At 34.2% G+C, this 19,998-nt stretch overlaps 3 protein-coding genes across 7 annotated transcripts; 2 read left to right on the top strand and 1 right to left on the bottom strand.

The window, feature by feature from the left end:
- The first annotated feature begins 103 nt into the window (after positions 1-103).
- LOC106133589 (eukaryotic initiation factor 4A) lies at positions 104-4,460 on the top strand. 2 transcript variants are annotated; one of them, XR_001228569.2, is made up of 8 exons: positions 104-323; positions 758-1,133; positions 1,221-1,435; positions 1,984-2,131; positions 2,683-2,814; positions 3,207-3,430; positions 3,580-3,784; positions 4,241-4,460. XR_001228569.2 is itself a non-coding variant. In XM_013333370.2 (7 exons), exons 1-7 carry the CDS (start codon positions 301-303, stop codon positions 3,722-3,724), a joined length of 1,263 nt encoding a protein of 420 aa, XP_013188824.1. In that variant the 5' UTR covers positions 104-300; the 3' UTR covers positions 3,725-4,131. The 2 variants fall into 2 exon arrangements, 1 of the variants encoding a protein (XP_013188824.1); XM_013333370.2 differs by lacking the exon at positions 4,241-4,460 and having other exon boundaries at positions 3,580-4,131.
- Positions 3,785-12,845, bottom strand: LOC106133590 (uncharacterized). 2 transcript variants are annotated; one of them, XM_013333373.2, is made up of 3 exons: positions 12,607-12,838; positions 8,447-8,611; positions 3,785-7,982 (listed from the first exon to the last, which is right to left on the bottom strand). In XM_013333373.2, exon 3 carries the CDS (start codon positions 7,969-7,971, stop codon positions 6,730-6,732), a length of 1,242 nt encoding a protein of 413 aa, XP_013188827.1. In that variant the 5' UTR covers positions 7,972-7,982; positions 8,447-8,611; positions 12,607-12,838; the 3' UTR covers positions 3,785-6,729. The 2 variants fall into 2 exon arrangements, with proteins under 2 accessions (XP_013188827.1, XP_013188826.1); XM_013333372.2 differs by lacking the exon at positions 8,447-8,611 and having other exon boundaries at positions 12,607-12,845.
- Positions 12,846-15,709: 2,864 nt separating this feature from the next.
- On the top strand, positions 15,710-19,998 carry LOC106133591 (activating signal cointegrator 1 complex subunit 1). 3 transcript variants are annotated; one of them, XM_013333375.2, is made up of 8 exons: positions 15,710-15,762; positions 16,019-16,127; positions 16,219-16,321; positions 16,592-16,724; positions 17,432-17,560; positions 18,336-18,499; positions 19,086-19,258; positions 19,621-19,998. In XM_013333375.2, exons 2-8 carry the CDS (start codon positions 16,019-16,021, stop codon positions 19,899-19,901), a joined length of 1,092 nt encoding a protein of 363 aa, XP_013188829.2. In that variant the 5' UTR covers positions 15,710-15,762; the 3' UTR covers positions 19,902-19,998. The 3 variants fall into 3 exon arrangements, with proteins under 3 accessions (XP_013188829.2, XP_013188828.2, XP_013188830.2); XM_013333374.2 differs by having other exon boundaries at positions 15,756-15,862; XM_013333376.2 differs by lacking the exon at positions 15,710-15,762 and adding an exon at positions 15,847-15,862 and having other exon boundaries at positions 16,203-16,321.

Here is a 19,998-nt window from a genome sequence, read left to right as displayed (position 1 = left end):
GAGTAAAAGCCTTCATTCATAAATGAAAGTTTTGATTGAACGCAACTTATCATAGCCAACTTAATAATAATACCCGTATCCGGTGACTTATTCCTTATTATTTTGTTACGCGCCTTACAGTGAACACAGCAGCTTTACTCATAAAATAATCATTTTAAAAATAATTAAATGAATAAACACTTATAATTTTAGCATTTGTCACTGAATATCATACTTATTTTGAATTGATATAAAAAAAGCTTCTCTTTAGCTTAACTTGACCTTGCTAGTTCTTTTCCGTTCAGCTACCGCGATTGGAACATGTCTTATTCACCAGAAAGAAGGTAAGCTTATTTTCTGTGTTATTTAATCCTTTGGTTGACTAAATTTATGTAGAATATTGGCTTGAGTAGAAGATAATACAATCAGTTTATGTTAAACCTCTCAATTAGTCATACAAACGTTGTAATTACTTCATTTTCGTAAGTCGCCGATTGCCAACATGGCGCTGGCAAAATTTTATAAGTTCGGCATAGTGCACGTGTTTTTTAAATGCAGTCTTTTTAAGAACTTCAATTAATTTGCCTTTTAGATAATGAGGTCCTTTTTCCATGGTTTTTATTATAAAAATATGTTGCTTTCCCAATATTGTAATTGTTTACTTTGCCATTTTGACAGAAGCGAAACTAAATTAATGATTTTTATTTTTCTTGCAATTATGTGCTATTGATGTATGACTTGCAAATAATTTTGGTAATAATAAGGTTATTATTTACAGAGCCGAAGATTGGCCGGAGGATTCCAAAAATGGGCCTAAAGATCAAGGAAATTATGATGGCCCTCCAGGTATGGATCCCCAAGGAGCACTCGATACAAATTGGCATCAAGTCGTGGAAAGCTTCGATGACATGAATTTAAAAGAAGAGTTGCTGAGAGGAATTTACGCTTATGGTTTCGAAAAGCCATCGGCTATTCAGCAGCGTGCTATTATGCCGTGTATCCAAGGACGTGATGTCATAGCTCAAGCCCAGTCTGGAACTGGCAAGACAGCTACTTTCTCCATTTCTATTTTGCAACAAATTGACACTAGCATTCGCGAATGCCAAGCATTGATTTTGGCCCCAACCAGGGAGTTGGCCCAACAGATTCAAAAAGTAAGTTATTATTTGTTCAATGAATTTTTTAATTGTCATCTATCACATGTTTGTCATTGTTGCTAATGATTCTGTTTTTTTTTTTAGGTGGTGATTGCACTTGGTGACCATTTAAATGCTAAATGCCATGCTTGTATTGGTGGAACTAATGTCCGTGAAGACATTCGTCAACTGGAAAGTGGTGTGCATGTGGTGGTTGGTACTCCAGGTCGTGTATACGACATGATTACTCGTCGTGCACTCCGTGCTAATACAATTAAGCTCTTTGTGCTTGATGAAGCTGATGAAATGTTGTCCAGAGGGTGAGTTTCTGTTTGTTAGTCTATTTATTTTACTGTTACTTTGTATTGTTTATTGATAAGTCTCAAGGTTATATTTATTTTTACCATGTGGTCTTCATCAACATGGCTATAGCCCTGGTTGCATCTTCACGACTCTTAAAAGGAGCCTTGGGTATAAGCCCTTAAGCATGGATCTTAGAATGGATGAGTCAGGTTTTTATATGAAGCAACTCCTGTATGACGCCCTTTGCAGAGAAACTTAATCTGTATTGGATCATATGGTTACACATTACTCATCCAATTTCCTGAAGGTGCAGGTTTCCTCAATGATTTCCCTCACCATAAGAGCATTCTAATCAAACTTATGTACATAACTTTGAGAATGGTCATTGGTTCATGGTCAGGGTGGTATTTGTAACGGGTGCCTTTATGGGCAACAAGCATTTTTACTTGACAACTTCCTGATTTGAGATTAGACCATCAATGCTCAAGCTTTTACCATGTGGTGTTTTACTATTATTTTTGTCGTAAAACATTATTTTAATATAATTTTTTACATTATTTTACAGTTTCAAAGATCAAATTCACGATGTATTCAAGATGCTGTCTGCAGATGTTCAAGTCATATTGCTCTCTGCTACTATGCCCGATGATGTACTGGAAGTTTCACGTTGCTTCATGAGGGATCCTGTCCGCATTCTTGTGCAGAAAGAAGAGGTAGATGACATAATTTAATTAATCCTCATATAATTTATGAGGCATTCAATGGTTAATCGAATACTTTCTTTTTACGTATTCTTGATGCAAATTTTGCAGAGAAGCATTTTATTTTATTTTTTATTTTGTGACACTGGAGGTCTTGGGGTTCGAAGCCCGGACAGGGCATAATGAAAAACTTTTCTATTGGCCTGGGTCTCTGATGTTTATCTATATAAATATTTATTTTAAAATATGGTATTGTTTAGATAGTATCTTGAAATGACTTCAAGGATTACTCAATATGTGTAATTAGTCCTGATATATTTATTTAATACATTTAATTTAAAAATATTGAGGCATATAATGTTTGGTATGCTAGAAAACATTAGTAATGATTATCTTCAAACTTGATGATAATGGAATATATAATTATATTCCATATATATTTGTAGGCTACTCAACTCTACTACACAAGTAGGGATATCAAGTTCCTATGCAATAAAATTTTGTGAATAAAATGCTAACTTTTATTTGTGTGTAATTTATTGTATTATTTGTTTTAATTACAGCTTACCCTGGAAGGTATTAAGCAGTTCTTTATCGCCATTGAAATGGAAGAGTGGAAACTTGAGACCCTCTGCGATTTATATGATACCTTGTCAATTGCCCAAGCTGTCATTTTTTGCAACACCCGCCGCAAGGTAAGTCTTAACATTTATAATTTTTTTTATAGATAATTTATACTGATAATAATAATGCCTCAAATATTTAACCTAATTACAAAACAGGCTTTACATAATTAGTCTCATTAGATAATTAATGAGTTATTGTTTGAATTATCTAATGTAGTCCTAATGGTCAATATTAAGATTAAATCTGGATAATTACTGTGTAACTGATGGTATAATAACATCATAGCATAGGTTAAATCTACTTTGGCTACATGTACATCACGGCTTATTTAATCCTCCATTTTGTTTTGAGGTAGTTTTTCAAAATAATAGCACACAGACTTAAGAATAAATGCCCTAAGTAAATGTGTTGTATTAACAATTCAGCTTTTGTGGATGCTAAATAATGTTGTTCTTTCTAGGTGGACTGGCTCACTGAGTCAATGCATGAGCGTGATTTCACTGTGTCTGCTATGCACGGTGACATGGATCAACGTGAGCGTGAAGTGATCATGAGACAATTCCGTACTGGATCTTCTCGCGTCCTCATCACCACCGACTTGCTAGCGCGTGGTATTGACGTACAGCAAGTCTCGTGCGTCATCAACTATGATTTGCCAACTAACCGCGAGAATTACATTCATAGGTCAGTATTTTTGTTCATTCACATTAACATTCATTAATTTTTTTTGTTGAATATTTCTTCAATAAACAAAATTTGTTTAGAAAATTATACCATAACAAATATAATCAGTCATATAATTTCGAAGATTTTAATTATGTGTATGTTTACAGAATCGGAAGAGGCGGTCGTTTCGGCCGTAAGGGAATCGCCATCAACTTTGTTACTGAAGCTGATAAACGAGCGTTGAAAGATATTGAGGAGTTCTACCATACAACTATTACGGAAATGCCCAGCGATGTGGCTAACCTCATCTGAGGAGCCTACGCTTCCCGGTTTATATGTGTCCTGCATTCTATCTATTGCGATATTTATAAGGTGTGTGTATTAGGAGAGATCTCCTAATTACCGCTGTGCCGATTTTTTTTTATTGGAACTAATTTTATTTGGACGGATATATTTCGTTTTAGTTTAATTAATGAATACATTATATAATAGACGTATCAATATAAGTTTAATATACATAGTTAGTAAGACCGGCTCGGCCGGATGGCCCCCGTTCCGCGCAGGCTCCTCTGCCGCCTGCAGAGGGGTCTCATCGGGTACTGGAGAGGCTATTTCAATCACAAAAGTTCTAGAAGGAAACAAATGTATTGTAACACTCCAGTTGTACATAATATGGTAACTGTTTTTGTAATACACTAAATAAATATAATGAAATAATATTAATTGTATTGTTATTGATATACATGGAATTGTAGCACTCCATTCCCGATCGGAACCTTAATTTCATTGAATCTTTGTATTGAATTTGATTATAAATTTTGTTTACAGAAGTTCTACCTGAGCCTGTTGAAACGCACTTTGGACACAACTATGTGGAAATAATAAATCAAAATTTCCTCAATCATTTATTACTTTCTTTTGACAGGTCCTTATTGTATCCTGAATTCCCAATTTGCTTTTGCATTTTACTTTTTAAATTTGTTTTCTACATGGTTTTTATGTTCATTTCGGATTAATTATATTTTTGGAATAAATTTTGTTCGAAATATTAGTGACTTTTACGAAGTTTGGTAATTAAGGTTCCTATTTTACAAGTAGGCAGGCATAACATACCTACGTAACTCATACATAAAATCTATTATTCCCAAGGAAACTTGTATCGAAAGAATAATGTACCGAAACCATACATTTGATAAATAACTAAAAATGATCTCAGCTTGTTAATTTTATTTATTTGCCTGTTGCCCACGCCTTCTTTGCCGTAAAATTTCATTTACAATTCAATATTTAATTCTTAGGTAGATAAATTTTTATATCCCAGTTGGACAAAGCCTTAAAGCATTCAAATCTGAACAATAGTAGGTAGTAGTAATATATGTAGTTTTCGCATGATGCAAGTACAAACATACAAAAAGACAGCAAACATAAGTTCTAAAAACAAATAAGCACCAACTTTTATTTTATTAGTAGGTATCTAATAATAGGTTGGTTCTTCCTACTTTACCTAGTTACAATACAATCGTTTTGATTTGTCCCTAAACTGATTGTTTATTTTGTAGTTAAATTGCGCCGTGCGCATTATAGTAGCGTATGGCTATATATGTATAATTGTAGGTACATAGGTTGTCAATTTCTTCCAAAACAGCTATTTGGAACATTTGCATTTTTGCTCATTTAATATCATCAGTACCTGGGTGGAGTTTTAGCCAATCGATAGTGAACTTCCCTCGATAGTATTGCTTTCATTATTGATTTGACGTCAACCAATGTTGTTAAACCATACGTTTTGACAATTATTAAGCGATATGAAGTATCCTAAAAAAATAAAGATTTTTCTTTCTTTCTTTCCTATAATGATGAATAAAAATTTTGATTTTTTTTATAGTTATTGCAATAGTCAGCAGCAATAGTACCGATACTATCGATAGTGCTTGAGCTTCAATACTACCGAACCGATGTATTACATATGTTGTTGCTTTTATTCAACTATGGATATGTGACTATTCCGAAAAACACCCAAGTCCACCAACTAGCCTTCAGAACTGGTTATTAGTTAAAGCGTTTATCGCAAATCTGGGAACGCGGATCTTTTTCCAACTTGTTACTACCTTCTTCCGACTATGCCTTTAGCAATTACATACATGACTGCTTTATTTCTCTGAAAATTCCAACAGGAAAGAAGCTCGCTAGCTAGTCCACACTATTAATAATAAGAAAATTGTATGTTTGTAAAGAATAAACTCAAAAACGACAGAACCGATTTGAAAAATTATTTTAACCGTAAGGCGTTGTGGCTACCATCGGACCATGGCTTTTGTTGCTTTCCCATGCCAACAATCCTCAGTTTATTTTATACCTGGGTCAGACAAAACCTTGCCCTACCTTAGACCACCTCAGAGAACATCTGTTCAGCAATTAACGTTTAATGTTTTACCTACCCTTATTGTCTAGAGGACATCTTTTCAAAAATGTTCTTACCTATTTTTATTGCCTGTAACCATTTTTTCTTTTATTGTTCAGCCAAAATATAAATAGGCTAAGCAGATAAAATAAAGATATAACTACAGCATTTACACGTCGAACCAAGAAAACGCATTCTTATTTACCGAACCTTCTATATCAGAATACTCAGGTAAACATCCGTACTAAACCCACGGTACATTGTTTGAGTAACTTTACATATCCATTCGGTAAAGGCATTTATGAATGTGTATTGTTAATTTGCGCACTCTGAGTTATTTTAAGTAGGTAGGTAGGTACTATTGACCGCGGCTAAGTGTCCGCGACGGTGTTCGAATGGATAGTGTCAGTTAAATATGCGAACAGTAAGTGAGGCACTGGTTCAAATCTTACCTAGGCTTCCGAAGCAGACTCTTTTGAGGTTGACCTCAGAAGAGTGCTTCCACGAAACATGCAATCTCCGCACTAGTAATATTGTTCCGTGCAAGCAATGGTTTGATGCACAGCAAAGGCATTAAGTAGTAAATAATTAAGTACTGAAATGGCAACACAACCATTCCAACTTCCTTATCTGTCTTGACAATCTCCTAAATTGTACAATAGGTTTATATTGACATACAAACATATAATACCGCCTTAATCCCTAATGGGGCAGAAAAATTGGTAGTTAAATGTTTCAATAGACATTTTTAATATTTGTAATTTATTACCAACAATACTTATACCTAATAATTTTTATACTTAATTAAATGGATTGTTATTGTTACCTACTTAAATTAACATTAATAAATTAATATCACACTTCTGGTAATGTTCATTTTGATTATAAAATATTGGAATATTACTTTCAATAAGTATCATAAAAATGCAAAAAGTAAAATCATCAAGATAACTGAAATGGGGAAAAATATATATACTGACACCCTAGGGTGACACACAGATACTAAAATAGAAGAATTATCATCTTCAAAAGTTAGGCCATCTTCTGTAGGCACTTCAACAATAACTAATTCATCACTAAAGAACTCTATATCAAACTCACATTCTGTTTTGTTTATACAAACTTTTGATTCAGACATATTAACATATTGGAATGTAGGTTTATAAATATCAAATATTGAATGAATATCATTCAAAACAAAATCATTGTCACTATAAAAAATATAATAGTAATATCCATCAAGCAAAACATCATGTTTTACTTTGAGGGTAGTAGTTTTTTGTAAATAATTAGTGCTATTGCACTGTATTGAGTACGGGAAGGCATTTTTTGAATTGCTCATAAGTATGTTGTTTCGATAACACTCATGCAAAGTATTTTCAAAGCTGGATACACTGTCTGGCAGAGTATTTGTTGTTCCATTAAAAGCATTACCTCCATGATGTACCCCTGTGTCCAATACTGTGTTTGGATTATGCAGTTTGGCATTTCTTTTTTCTCTTAACTTCATGTGTAATCGTCTAGTCTCATCACTAGATTTTTTTTCAAAAGAAAATATTTCGTTTTCATTGTTTGTGTTATTGTCATTGTAGTCATGATTTTCTAACCACTCTATGTTTTCATTTATATTCTGAAACACCTGTAATTTATTTTTATTTCCTTTTGGATCTTCTAAAGTCACCAAAACATTTCCCTGGCTTCCAACAACAGGTTGGGACTTCTTATATTTGTCACCTTCTAAAATTCCACAAGTATTAAGTTTTTTGTCACCTTTTACCACTAATATCTTTGCACCTTCATATCGAGAACATGCTTTAAGTTCTACAGTGGCACCTCTAAAAAGATAAAAACCCCAATATTCCAAAGTATCATCTGGAAGGGTCATTGATTTTTTCAATGTTATGTGCTTTCTGCTTTCTGAAAGGTCAGGCCTGCCTTTCATTTGAAATGCATTAAATGTAGAGTTCATTCTCAATGTATGCTTTTCACAGAATATAGAGGATTGGCCTTTGTGAATCTGAATAACATCAGAATCAGATATTCTGTACAAAACATCAGCATACCTCATGTTTCTGAGATATAATGGCAGTACTATGAGTATTGTTGGCAGAACTGCTGTTAATAAACAGAATGTGATGACTCTACGAGACCCATGCATTTTAGTTCCATCTGTAAACATAAAACAAATGTTTAAGGTAATACCAAGGAAAATCTAAATAGGGTGTGATGACCCTCAGTTTTCTTGTACCATTAGTCATACATACATACATATAATCACATCTATATCCCTTGCGGGTTGCAAAGAGACAACAATCTTGAAGACTGAAGGGTCACCTTCAGCTGTGCAGCTTAATGATGAAATTGAGATTCAAATAGGACAGGTTGCTAGCTCATCGCCTACAAAAAGAATCCCAAGTTTATTATTAGGGTTTTTCCTTAGTCGCCTTTTACGACATCCATGTACTTGTGTATTCAAAAGTGCCAGGAACCACACGGTGTCCCATGTATCATCTAAATAATAATTTATATATTTTTGAAATAAATAACAAAATTGACGAAACTTTTTAGCTTTATTTTATTTGTACTAAACAGGGATTGAGTAGGTATATATTAAACATAATTTCGTAACTTACATAGTTTATTCAAGGTTCCATAACAAGGTTGTATAATCTATGTTTTATACTACGATACACTTGGAAATTGATCTTTATCACGAGACATGTTTTGTTATCAGTACATAAACCCCGGAAAATAAACAAAGAAATATGTACATTGGTTCTATGATTGTTTTCTTTCCTCTGGGAAATAAAAGAGATAAAAAATAAAAATACAAGTGACAAGCTGACATTTGAGAAGAATAGATAGGGATGCTGGATAATAATCGATTTCCGATGCTCATCCATGAACGATAAACGACAGAACCGATTTGAAAAATTATTTTACCCGTAAGGCGTTGTGGCTACCATCGGACTATGGCTTTTGTTGCTTTCCCGTGCCAACAATCCTCACGTTTATTTTATACCTGGGTCAGATAAAACCTTGCCCTACCATAGACCACCTCAGAGAACATCTTTTCAGCAATTAACGTTTAATATTTTACCTACCCTTATTTTCTAGAGGACTTCTTTTCAAAAATGTAACCTTTAATGTTCTTACCTATTTTTATTGCCTGTAACCATTTTCTCTTTTATTGTTCAGCCAAAATATAAATAGGCTAAGCAGACAAAATAAAGATATAACTACAGCATTTACACGTCGAACCAAGAACACGCATTCTTACTTACCAAACCTTCTTGATCAGAATACTCAGGTAAACATCCGTACTAAACCCACGGTACAGTGTTTGAGTAACTTTACATATCCATTCGGTAAAGGCATATAATGTATGTGTATTGTGTGTAATTTGCGCGGATCTCAACCTTTATGCTAAATGTATGAAAACTTTGCAGTTATTATTTTTACATTCAATTGACAAAAAAAATTGTGGAATTTACATTGTTCTTTAGTTAACTCCAATTTATTAATGTTTTAGTGAAAAAAGGTGTGATTTTGTACAGGTGACCTAGATGACGTTTGCAAAAAAAAAAATCGATGTTTTCAACATCGATATTTAGAGTTACAATCATCGCATATTGATCTTTTTACGTGCTCACCTAGGTCTTTTATTTGTAATATTTGTTATATCACTGTAATAATAAATGTCAATTTCATTTTAAAAAGAAATGTCAAGTATTGTCAAAGAGTGTTGCTTTATGGTTCATTGTACTTTTGTAAAAAAGAATACCATGTTTTTTTATGGTGACGCCCATGTCACACGGTGTACCTACGATGTACGACCTGCGACCTCGGTCGGACCGACTGGATTAAACGAAGTAGGTGGGCATTTCATTATTTTGTAACCACTTCATTTTCCAGCTGTCCCTTAAAATCATCAATCATTTTTTTCTGTATATTTAACTCAACGACAATCCAATTCTCGGTAAACTATCATGTTTCCGAAGGATAATCAAAAAAAGATCTTCTTCCTTTTGCCTTTAGTCCCGGTTAAATCCTCACCTCTCTGGAGAGGAGCCCGATGGATGCCTTTGACCATGGATCCTGGATTGGATAAGTCAGGTTTTTACACGAAGCGACTCCCTCCTGACCTCCGTTTCCTGACGATATTTCCCTCACCGTAAGAGCATCGGTTAGTTACTGTTCAAATGAATGTACTTACATAACTTTGAAAAAAAATCGGTAGGTAGGTACAAGGCCGAGGTGGGATTTGAACCTGTGCCTTTCTGTGCATCACACTTTAACCGGCACCTTACGATTCGAACACCGACGCTTCGATATTAAAAAACAGATATTTAGGTAGGTATAAAATTTGGTTTAGTCGAAGGTAAGTACCTTCCATACCGGGTTTGTAGCGGGAGCGATCATTCGGGCTGGATCAACTGCCACCGAAGGGATGATCTTCCACCAGTTTTATGTTGTAAAATGTTGTGTCGGTGGTTGTTTTTATGCTCCAATCCGATTTAGACTATTCGCTGTTTTTGACTGATAGCGTCGCGTGATAGGTTGTTGTGAGTTGTGGCGTAAACTTGTCACCCCAAGGGTAACATCTTAGATAGGTACATTTTATCCCGGTAAACTTTTTTGGTCCCGAAGGATAAGCAAAAAAAAGAAACAAATCTTTAGGTATTTTATTATTTATAAATAACTAGCTTTCCGCCCGCGGCTTCGCCCACGTGTAATTCGGTTATATATAGCGTTTTTTAATGATCTTAATATTATGTTTTAAGTAAATTATATAAATATTTATTTTATTCAAATAGAGAGTAAAATAAGTTAAATAAGTCAAGTTAAAAGTTAATGAATCAAACGAATAATAATTTCAAATCAAAATATTTGTAGTGTGTAATATGAAGTTTCGCGTATGTCCGCTAGGGGCGCTGCTAAAATTACACGATAAATTAAAATATTTTACGCTACCTAGCTAAATGACGGTAACAAAACCATAGCGCGATCTATCTCGATGCCAACGCCATCTATCGAGCATCGAGACAACTCGTGATAGTTAATAGAAAATAAAATTCGGGTGTTTTATTTATGCATACCGATTACGCCGAGATTTATGGACCGATTTACGTGATTCTTTTTTTGTTCGGTAGAGTATACTTTCAAGTTGGTCCCGTTGTTACCTAGTCAGGATCTGATGATGGTATTCCAGGGAAATCAAGGGCAAACCTCAAATTTACAGGCAATTACGTTTTTGACAATTTCATAGATCTGTTTAAGTATTTGCGTCTGATAGTCATCATCCCATGTGAATGAAATGATGATGGAAGGTACAACTCCTCAACGGTTAGGAGTTGAAAGAAAATTCTTACGAAGTTATACGTACATGTGAGGCGTTTAGGTTGACCTGATAATAAAAAGTAAATCTCATTAACGTTAAGAATTTAGGTGAAAATGGATGCGGACAAATTTCGTAGCTGTTTGTATGGGTAGTGTTAACACAAAGTAGGGATTTAAAAGCGTGATGTTCTTAATGTTATGCATGTATGTACATAATTATGTATGTTATTATGTATGTTAAAGAGACGACTGAAAGTTGTCATACAAAGTCTTTTTTTTTAAGGATGGGAAATCATCAAATGACCTCTCCCGCTCTGGGTGGAACGGAAGGGAGTGTCAGACTTTTACTGACTAAAACCCACCTCGTTCCTTCAGTTGCCCTTTGCGTTCCGGGGCCACGGTATCTCGTTAGAACTTTCCCGCAGCCCCGGCTCAGTTTATCCCGTTTCCCCCCCTTGGGGGTTGACATTTCAAAAATCCCTTCTTAGTGCTCACTTATGTTACTAAAGGAACCTCTGTTCAAAATCTCAGACTCCTATACCGAGCGGTTTCGGCTGTGCGTTAATAAATCAGTCACCCAATCGCACCCCCTAAATCACGATTGGAGGGTAGTTTGAAAAAACTTATAATGTCAAACATATTTACTTGCCTATGTACGTGTTCATGCCAAGTTTCAAGTTTATAAACCCAAGGAATAAGATTTTTCATAGAAACGTTTTTACCCCTTTTCCCCCCCCTTGGGGGTTGAATTTCCAAAAATCCTTTCTTAGTGCTCCCCTACATATCCCAAGGAACCTACATTCCAAATTTCAGCTGTCTACGACCAGTAGTTTCGACTGTGCGTTGTCTGTCAGTCAGTCACTCAGTAACGGAAGAGTTTTATATATATAGATTATAATAAAAAAAGTAAATTAGTATGCATATAGGTCTGGTATTTGAAATATTAGTATCGATGTGAAAATAGGTAAGATTCCGGAAATAATCTAAATCTGATAATTATTTCTGTTTCATCAAATGATGGAGCAAAGATTTTTTGAGTCCAAATATAATGTTATTTCAAACTGCACGCATAGGAAGTTGCTTAAGTTATAGTTTCACTAAGTATATATTTTTATATCATGTCTGAATATTAAAGAATATTCTACCAGATACTTCTAAAAAGGTATGTAGGACTTGTCAATAGAATTTTAAAGTTCGTAGGGCAAAAAAAAAACAATTCAGTCGTTTTTGAGACAGGCATGTACTTAAACGCAATTTTGAAGTGTTACGTTTAAGGTGTAGGTAAGTTCGCGACGAACGAATAATAGTCAATCAAACACATATTTTGGAAAAAAATATTAAAGCACCACTACCGCACAAACAACATGACGTTTAGGTTCCCGCAAAAAAGTCCTCTGTGCCAAATCCACTTCTACAAGATATTACTAGATGAATCATAAATTCTACAACTCACCATTTTCCTTGTTTTGTACTACTGTATATTGATAATTTGTATTATAGTAGGTGCTGGCGGACCGTTGAAACGAAGGTTTACTCATTGTCACTAAATATTCGATACACTTTTTACCATAATATTCTTAGTTAGGTATATGACAATAAAATATTACAAGTAATCAGAAATCTTTTCAATGCACGCGGAGCTGACATTTATTTGGGTAGACTGATGGTTTTAATGGTCACGAGATAAGCTATCGCTTACGTATATGCCTGTATTATTTACTTAAAATTAAATGGGTTGGTATCAACTTACCTACGACGCACGCATCGTTAACAACAGTCAAATTCTCACATTGGTGTCATAAAATTGAATGAAAAATTTAAACGACTATAGTACGTAGGTACCTATACGGCGAGGGAAAACATTGTAAGGAAACCTGCACCATAAGGCAACTGGATGTGTAACCATGATCGATCCAATACGGGTTAGGTTCATCTGCAAAGGTGCCCGCTGAGAGTCGCTTCGTGTAAAATCCTGACTCGCTCAATCCAGGATCCATGGTCAAAGTTATACCACGGGCTCCTTTCATAAGTGATGAGGATGCAACCGGGACTAAAAGTCAGTAGAAAGAATATTAAAATAAAATAGAATAAAACTTTATTTTCCAAATTAAACAACTACAACTGAAGTATACTAACCACGTGAATACAATAATATTATTATGAATACCTACCTACGTCAATGAAGCTCCTACACCTACACCTACGCGGTAAAAGAATCGTTGAAAAGGTTATATAATTATTATTGACAATATCCTCACAACTAGCTGTGCCCGCGACTCCGTCCGCGTGGAATAGTTATTTTGGGCATCATTGAAGTCCTCAAGGATGAATAATTTACCCCGTATTTTCACATTTTCCATTATTTCTTCGCTCCTAATAGTTGCAGCGTGATAAATGGTCTAGACTAGCTGTTGCCCGCGACGTCGTCCGCGTAAATTTCGAGTTGAATCTTGATCATACAGTCAGATACAGACAGACAGACAAAAAATGTAAAAAAAAATTCTTTCAGTCAAAATATTAAATGTACAGACAAAATATTTTTAACGTTTTATTATATGTGGTATTTTGATTTTCAGTTTTTATAAATAAAATACTCAAACAACACAAAAAATATATATTTTTAATAAAAAAAATATCTTGTTTATGTTCGGGCTCGAACTTGGACCGCCAACTTCAAAGTCTCACGCACCAACCACTGGACCATCGAGGCCGTTGCGGTGCTGTCGAAATTAAAGTGGACTACATACATACATATGGTGACGTCTATATCCCTTGCGGGGAAGACATAGCCAACAGGCTTGAAAAGACTGAATGGCCACGTTCAGCTATTTGGATAGGTTGCTCGCCCATCGCCTAAAAAGAATCCCAAGTTTGTAAACCTATCCCTTAGTCGCCTTTTACGACATCCATGGGAAAGAGAATGGAGTGGTCCTATTCTTTTTTGTATTGGTGCCGGGAACCACACCGTACTAAAGTTGACTAATGAACCAAAAATCTTTTTACGTGAGAATTACGCATGTTATGTGAGGCAAAACCAGAATATTATCAAACTGATTTTCACTTATATTTATATGTTGTAGGTATTATGCTGTCGTATAATGATAAATGACTTTGAATTTTAAATTTCGTAACTTATTTGGAGGCAAACTCATGCCTTGAGTTCATTCAAATGTCGATAACTTTTTTTTTGTAAACCGATTTTGATGAAACAAATTTAAATGTTCTTCTGAGTTAAAACAAAGCAATTGGTGAATGTTTGAAGTAAATCGGTTCAGTACTTTCGGAAATAATCGTGATCATACATACAGACAGACAGACAAGAAATTCAAAAAAAATATTTTTGCTTTCTATTGTTCATTATAAGTGTTCCTCTATCCATTTCAGTCAAAAATTCTAAATATACAGACAAAATATTTTTACTGTTTTATTATATGTATTGATGAGAGGAGTTCGAGCTTTCATAATAGAAAAAAAATACTTTCAGTTTTTTCAAGACTGTTGGCTCTATTTTGTATTTATTTATTTATATATTTATGTACATCAAGGAAAATAAGAATAAAACTTTAAAATAAAGAGAAATTCAGTACAAGGGCACTACTTATTTCTACTCTATCTACCCAGTTAATTAATTAAATCCATTTATTTCAGGCTACTGATACAAGAGAAAATACAAAATCATCCATATTCACATTAAAATCAATCAAGTAATGTACTCCATTTTAAATCAAATTAATTCACTAGCATAAAAATTTCATTTAGTCAAAATAAATTAATTCATTATACTCGTAATACGTCAAACATCAATTATTATCAAATTTCATTAATTACATTTACAAATGTCAAATAGGTACAAATAAACAAATACGCTCACAAGTTCCTTTGAAACGGTGGACAGGGTACATGTCTGTCACAGCAGTGCTGAATGTATGGACAGTCCCATCTACCTGCTATCGTTTTCAGCACAGCATAAGGGCTATCCCGCACCCTGCGCACCAGGGATGCCGCACGCTTGCGCATTTTAGCGTGAAAACAATCTATGTGTGCGTTAGCAAACATTCCTGATGCGCTACAGTGTGCCCGTGAGGTTACCGGCACCAATAGAAAAAAGAATAGGACCAATCCATCTTTTTTCTATGGATGTCGTAAAAAACGACTAAGGGATAGGCTAATAAATTTGAGATTCTTCTTTTAGGAAATGGGCTAGCGACCTGTCACTATTTGAATCTCAATTCTATTTTAAAGCCAAACAGCTGTACGTGGCCCATCAGTCTTTTCAAGACTGTTGGCTCTGTCTACCCCACAAAGGATATAGACGTGATTATATGTATGTATGTATACATACATACATATGGTCACGTCTATATCCCTAAAAATGAATGTCTGTATGTATGTATAAAACAATAGATAACATAAAACAATACACAGGGATCGAAGCAAATATATGGAAAGATTTCTAATCTACCGATCCGGAAAAGCACATCAGCATATTGAAAATGTATAATTATGTATTTTAACACATATTACCTGTACCCAGTCATAGATCAACTTGGCTGTGGTTCAACATGCAAGCGGCTCCATGGCCATGGATCCAAGACCATGAAACAAAAATGTAAGTGATAAATGTCAATGTTATTAATCAGAAATAAATTAAAAATGACAGACAAGTAGTTAACGCCTATTTAAAAAATAGTAATAAATTTTTAAATAATGTAAGTAATGTTAGATTGTGATTAAATTTTTTACATTAACAATTATTATTTTTTGGCTACCGTTTTTAACAGAGATTAGGTTTGTTTGTGATCTTGCGTAAGTGCATTTATAGATAGAACATCCGCTAGTCACTTCTTAAACGCTGGTCTCTACAGATGGATATACTTAAACCTGAACTAATATGGATTGAAGGAAGGTGCTACAGAGTGAATGACCCAACAACAGAAGTGACTGCTTTTCAGGAACACGATTTGTATGAAAATGGTACTGATAAAATCTTATGGAACTTTGTTCTTTCAACTTTATATTGTTATTTTGATCTCTTTGGTTTTTTAAAAGGCAGATTTATTTTCAGATATGCCTGTTGTTTATTTGCCTGAGGAAGATGAAGAAGATGATGGCTTCGAGGTTGTTAAGATTGACAATGATAGATATACTACAAGGTTACATGTTTCGAAGTATGTTCGTCATATCAATAAACATACATATGGTCACGTCTATAACCCTTGTGGGGTAGACAGAGCCAACAGAGTTCGCCTAAAAAAATAATCCCAAGTTTGTAAGCTTATCCCTTAGTCACTTTTTACGACATCCATGGGAAAGAGATGGAGTGGTCTTATTCTTTTTTGTATTGGTGCCAGGAATCACACGGCACATCAATAAACCTACAAAATGAAGACATAAAATAAATGTTAATGATATTATTTATTTGAAATTAATGATTTCAGGCATTACATAGGCTCGATAATTGGAAAAAAAGGCTCTATGAGGAGCAGGATAGAAAAAGAAACAAAAACAGATATAAAAATACCAAGGCAGAGCCAGAATGGAGATATTACAATCTTTGGATCTAGTATTGCAGTTAGTTCTTTTACATATTGTAAAGTTTTTAGTTATCCTTTCCTGTTTTGTTTGTATTGCACTTCTATATAGCTACCACATTTGTTAAACTTAATGTTATCATATTTTGTGCTTTATTGTCAGTGTTGATATAAAAAAATATGTATTTTCTTAGTTCCACTATGTTATCTTGTCTTTACTGATGATATGGTTACTAAAGTAGCCTAAAAGTTGAAGCTTTGACCAGTAGAATAAAGAAGTAAAGCATTTTTGCTTTATATACCAACCATACCATAACCATTGAGTAATGCAGCCTCTTAATATAAAAATGTAATGTAGAAATCAATTAAAATTTTATAAAAAGTTATAATTAATATGGCCACTCAACATTGTAGCTGGACATTGTTAGTGCCTCACTTTTAGACTTCTGGATTGTGGTGTGGCAGTAAACTTAGTTTAAAGTAATTTATTTGACATCAACCAATGTTGTAAAACCATAAGATGACAATTATTAACTGATATGAAGTGTCCTATAATAATGATTAAATTTTTGAATTTGCATACAAAGGGTATAGGATATACCATGCATGTAGGCTATACATACATGGTATACCCTGGGTTTTTCTTTGGGAGGAGTCGGGCTAAATACACCAATAAACTTATCTCTATTCAATAATAATATTACCAACTTCTTATTTTGTAGTTCCAGCCATTGTTTCATATTTCAGAATGTAAAGGCTGCAAGAAGAAGAATAAATATGATTGTGATGTCATCTAGAATGAAACAGCGGGCAACACATTTCATATCTATTCCAGTCAATGGGCCTGCAGTTATGAAGAATTTTGAGCAATTCAAGGTTGACTACACACACACATACTTCATCTTTTCTCTAGTTACATTCGTACATATAATCACGTCTATATCCCTTGCAGGGTAGAAAGAGCCAACAGTCTTGAAAAGACTTATAGGCCACATTCATCTGTTTGGCTTAATGATAGAATTGAAATCTGATAATCGCATAAAAGTTTATCAGTATGTGTGACTGATCAAATAAAGATTCAAGAGAGTCTTTTTTTAAAATTTATCCTTTTAATTTAGACTGGGCCCAATCATTTTGATTTATATAATCCTCATGTAATCATACTTATCCTGTATATTAATTAGCAATCGGGGCTAGACTATGGTATTCCTTAAATAATGTTCTGTGAGTATAAACCTTTGGGAACACTGTTATTATTAGTTAGGACTAAATTGTTTAAGTAATAAATTAACTTTAGTGGTGGGACTTTATAAGAGGGTTCTTTATTAATATTATGATGATAAAATCAACTAGTTAGCTTAAGCAAAATTAAATATCTTTAAACCATATTCAACTCTGCTTGCTTTGTAATAGTTCTTAAAGTAAATTTTTAATTGACCATAACTTCTTTATTTCTTAACCGATTTCGACTAAGTTTCAACAACGCTCCATTATTATATGCAGTTTACCCGTGAAAACTGCGTCCAAATCGGTTGAGTAGTTTCGAAGCTATAACGTACTAGACAAACACAAAAATTCCCAAAATTTTTGGTTTTGTTACTCTTTTTAAAATCACTCTCTATAAAAATTATTAAATTCTATGTCATTTCAGGAAGCAGTTCTAAAAAGCTGTTCGATGTGTAGGGGGATTGAAGAATCATTGTTTATTAAAGCACATAAACTGCACATCACCGTTGGAGTGATGTGTCTCATGGACAATGAGGAGAGGGTCCATGCCTCAAAACTCTTCACCGAAGCAAAGGATAAAATTGTGATGCATGTGTTTTTTTTAAATTTATATAGATATTATGAACGCGATTGTATATGTACAATTCAGTCGAAAAGTCCGTCACTTTGTGATTGCCATGTTTAGAAGGACATTCATATTTTCGACACAACTTTGTTTGTCTGAAGAATTTTAAAGTAATTTTTCCTCTCTACATATTGCAAAAGTGAATTTTCCTTCCAGTTAGTTGGTATGCAATTCCGTGAGCATAAATTAGGGAACCTAAATTTCCTGGCCACAGCACACCAAAAGAGTTAGTCACTCGCAGTGTGTTTTTAGTTCAATAAGTTTTTCGGATACTGATATATCAGGGGTTTTTGTTAAGGAGTTGACTCCGTGAATGCGTGCTGTAGAGAAAAAAAATGTGAGAGCAGCGCACGCATTCCATGATTTGGTTTATAGTGCCAAGTGTGGTGGAGGGGATAGCATAGCGTCAATACATACTACTTTCATAAATTGTTTCTAGTCTGGATATGACAGTTCACATTTGTATTAACTGATAAGAAAACAAACTACATAAATTAAAAATTTGTATAATGATATGAAATATGAGAAATTGATTATTTTTCGTTTCAGGCCAATCATACGTGATTATTTGCCTTTGAAAATAAGACTTAAAGGTTTGTCTTACATGAACGATGATCCAAAAGAAATCGACGTGTTATATTGCACTGTACAAGAAGAGGAAGCACCTGTCGGTTTACTTCAAAGGCTAACAGACTCTCTCGTACAATATTTTTACAAAGCAGGTATTCTTTCCTTTTAGTAACTATCTGTTATCTGAAGTTTCGCTCCCGTGAATATTCACATGCAAATATGTCCACACGAACTAAAGTCACATAACACATTTTTTTTAGGCTTAGATTTTCCTACAAATGTCTGACAAAGTCGCTTCTTGTAAAAACCTGATTTACCTTATCCAGGATTGTAGTTACACGCACATCCCAGGCTCATCTCCAGAGAGATGAGGATGCAACCGTGTTATCGGTAGGAGGATAATAAATATTTTCTCTGAATTCTAATAATATAATAAATTAGTATATTGAGAAAAAGATAGAGGGTAGATAGAGCCAAGACAATAGCAAAAAATAAGACATTTTCTTTGTTTTAGAATTCATGAAGAAAGAATTTGATCGTGATAACGTTAAACTGCATGTCACATTAATAAATTCAAAGTATAGAGGAGGTTCCTCTGAAGCGGTGGCAGATGAAACAGAAGACTCTCGGAATTACAGAAAGACAAGGACGACCTTCGACGGCTCTGAGATCCTTAACAAGTTTGCGGATTACGATTTTGGAGTTACAGAACTGACAGACATACATCTTTCTCAGAGGCACACTATGGGGCCCAATGGGTACTATCAACCTACATGCGTTATTTCTCTTAAATAGGCTAAGGATTGTTTATTTAAGTTTTGCGTTTTTGATGAAGAATATAAAGTTTGTTCAAAAAGGTAAACATCTTAAAATAAAACTATGTTTTAAGATC

Source organism: Amyelois transitella, chromosome 2 (assembly GCF_032362555.1).
Source record: "Amyelois transitella isolate CPQ chromosome 2, ilAmyTran1.1, whole genome shotgun sequence".
Taxonomy (NCBI): Eukaryota; Metazoa; Arthropoda; class Insecta; order Lepidoptera; family Pyralidae; genus Amyelois; species Amyelois transitella.
Note: the sequence above shows the minus strand (reverse complement) of the source record. Positions and strands in the feature narration are given on the sequence as shown.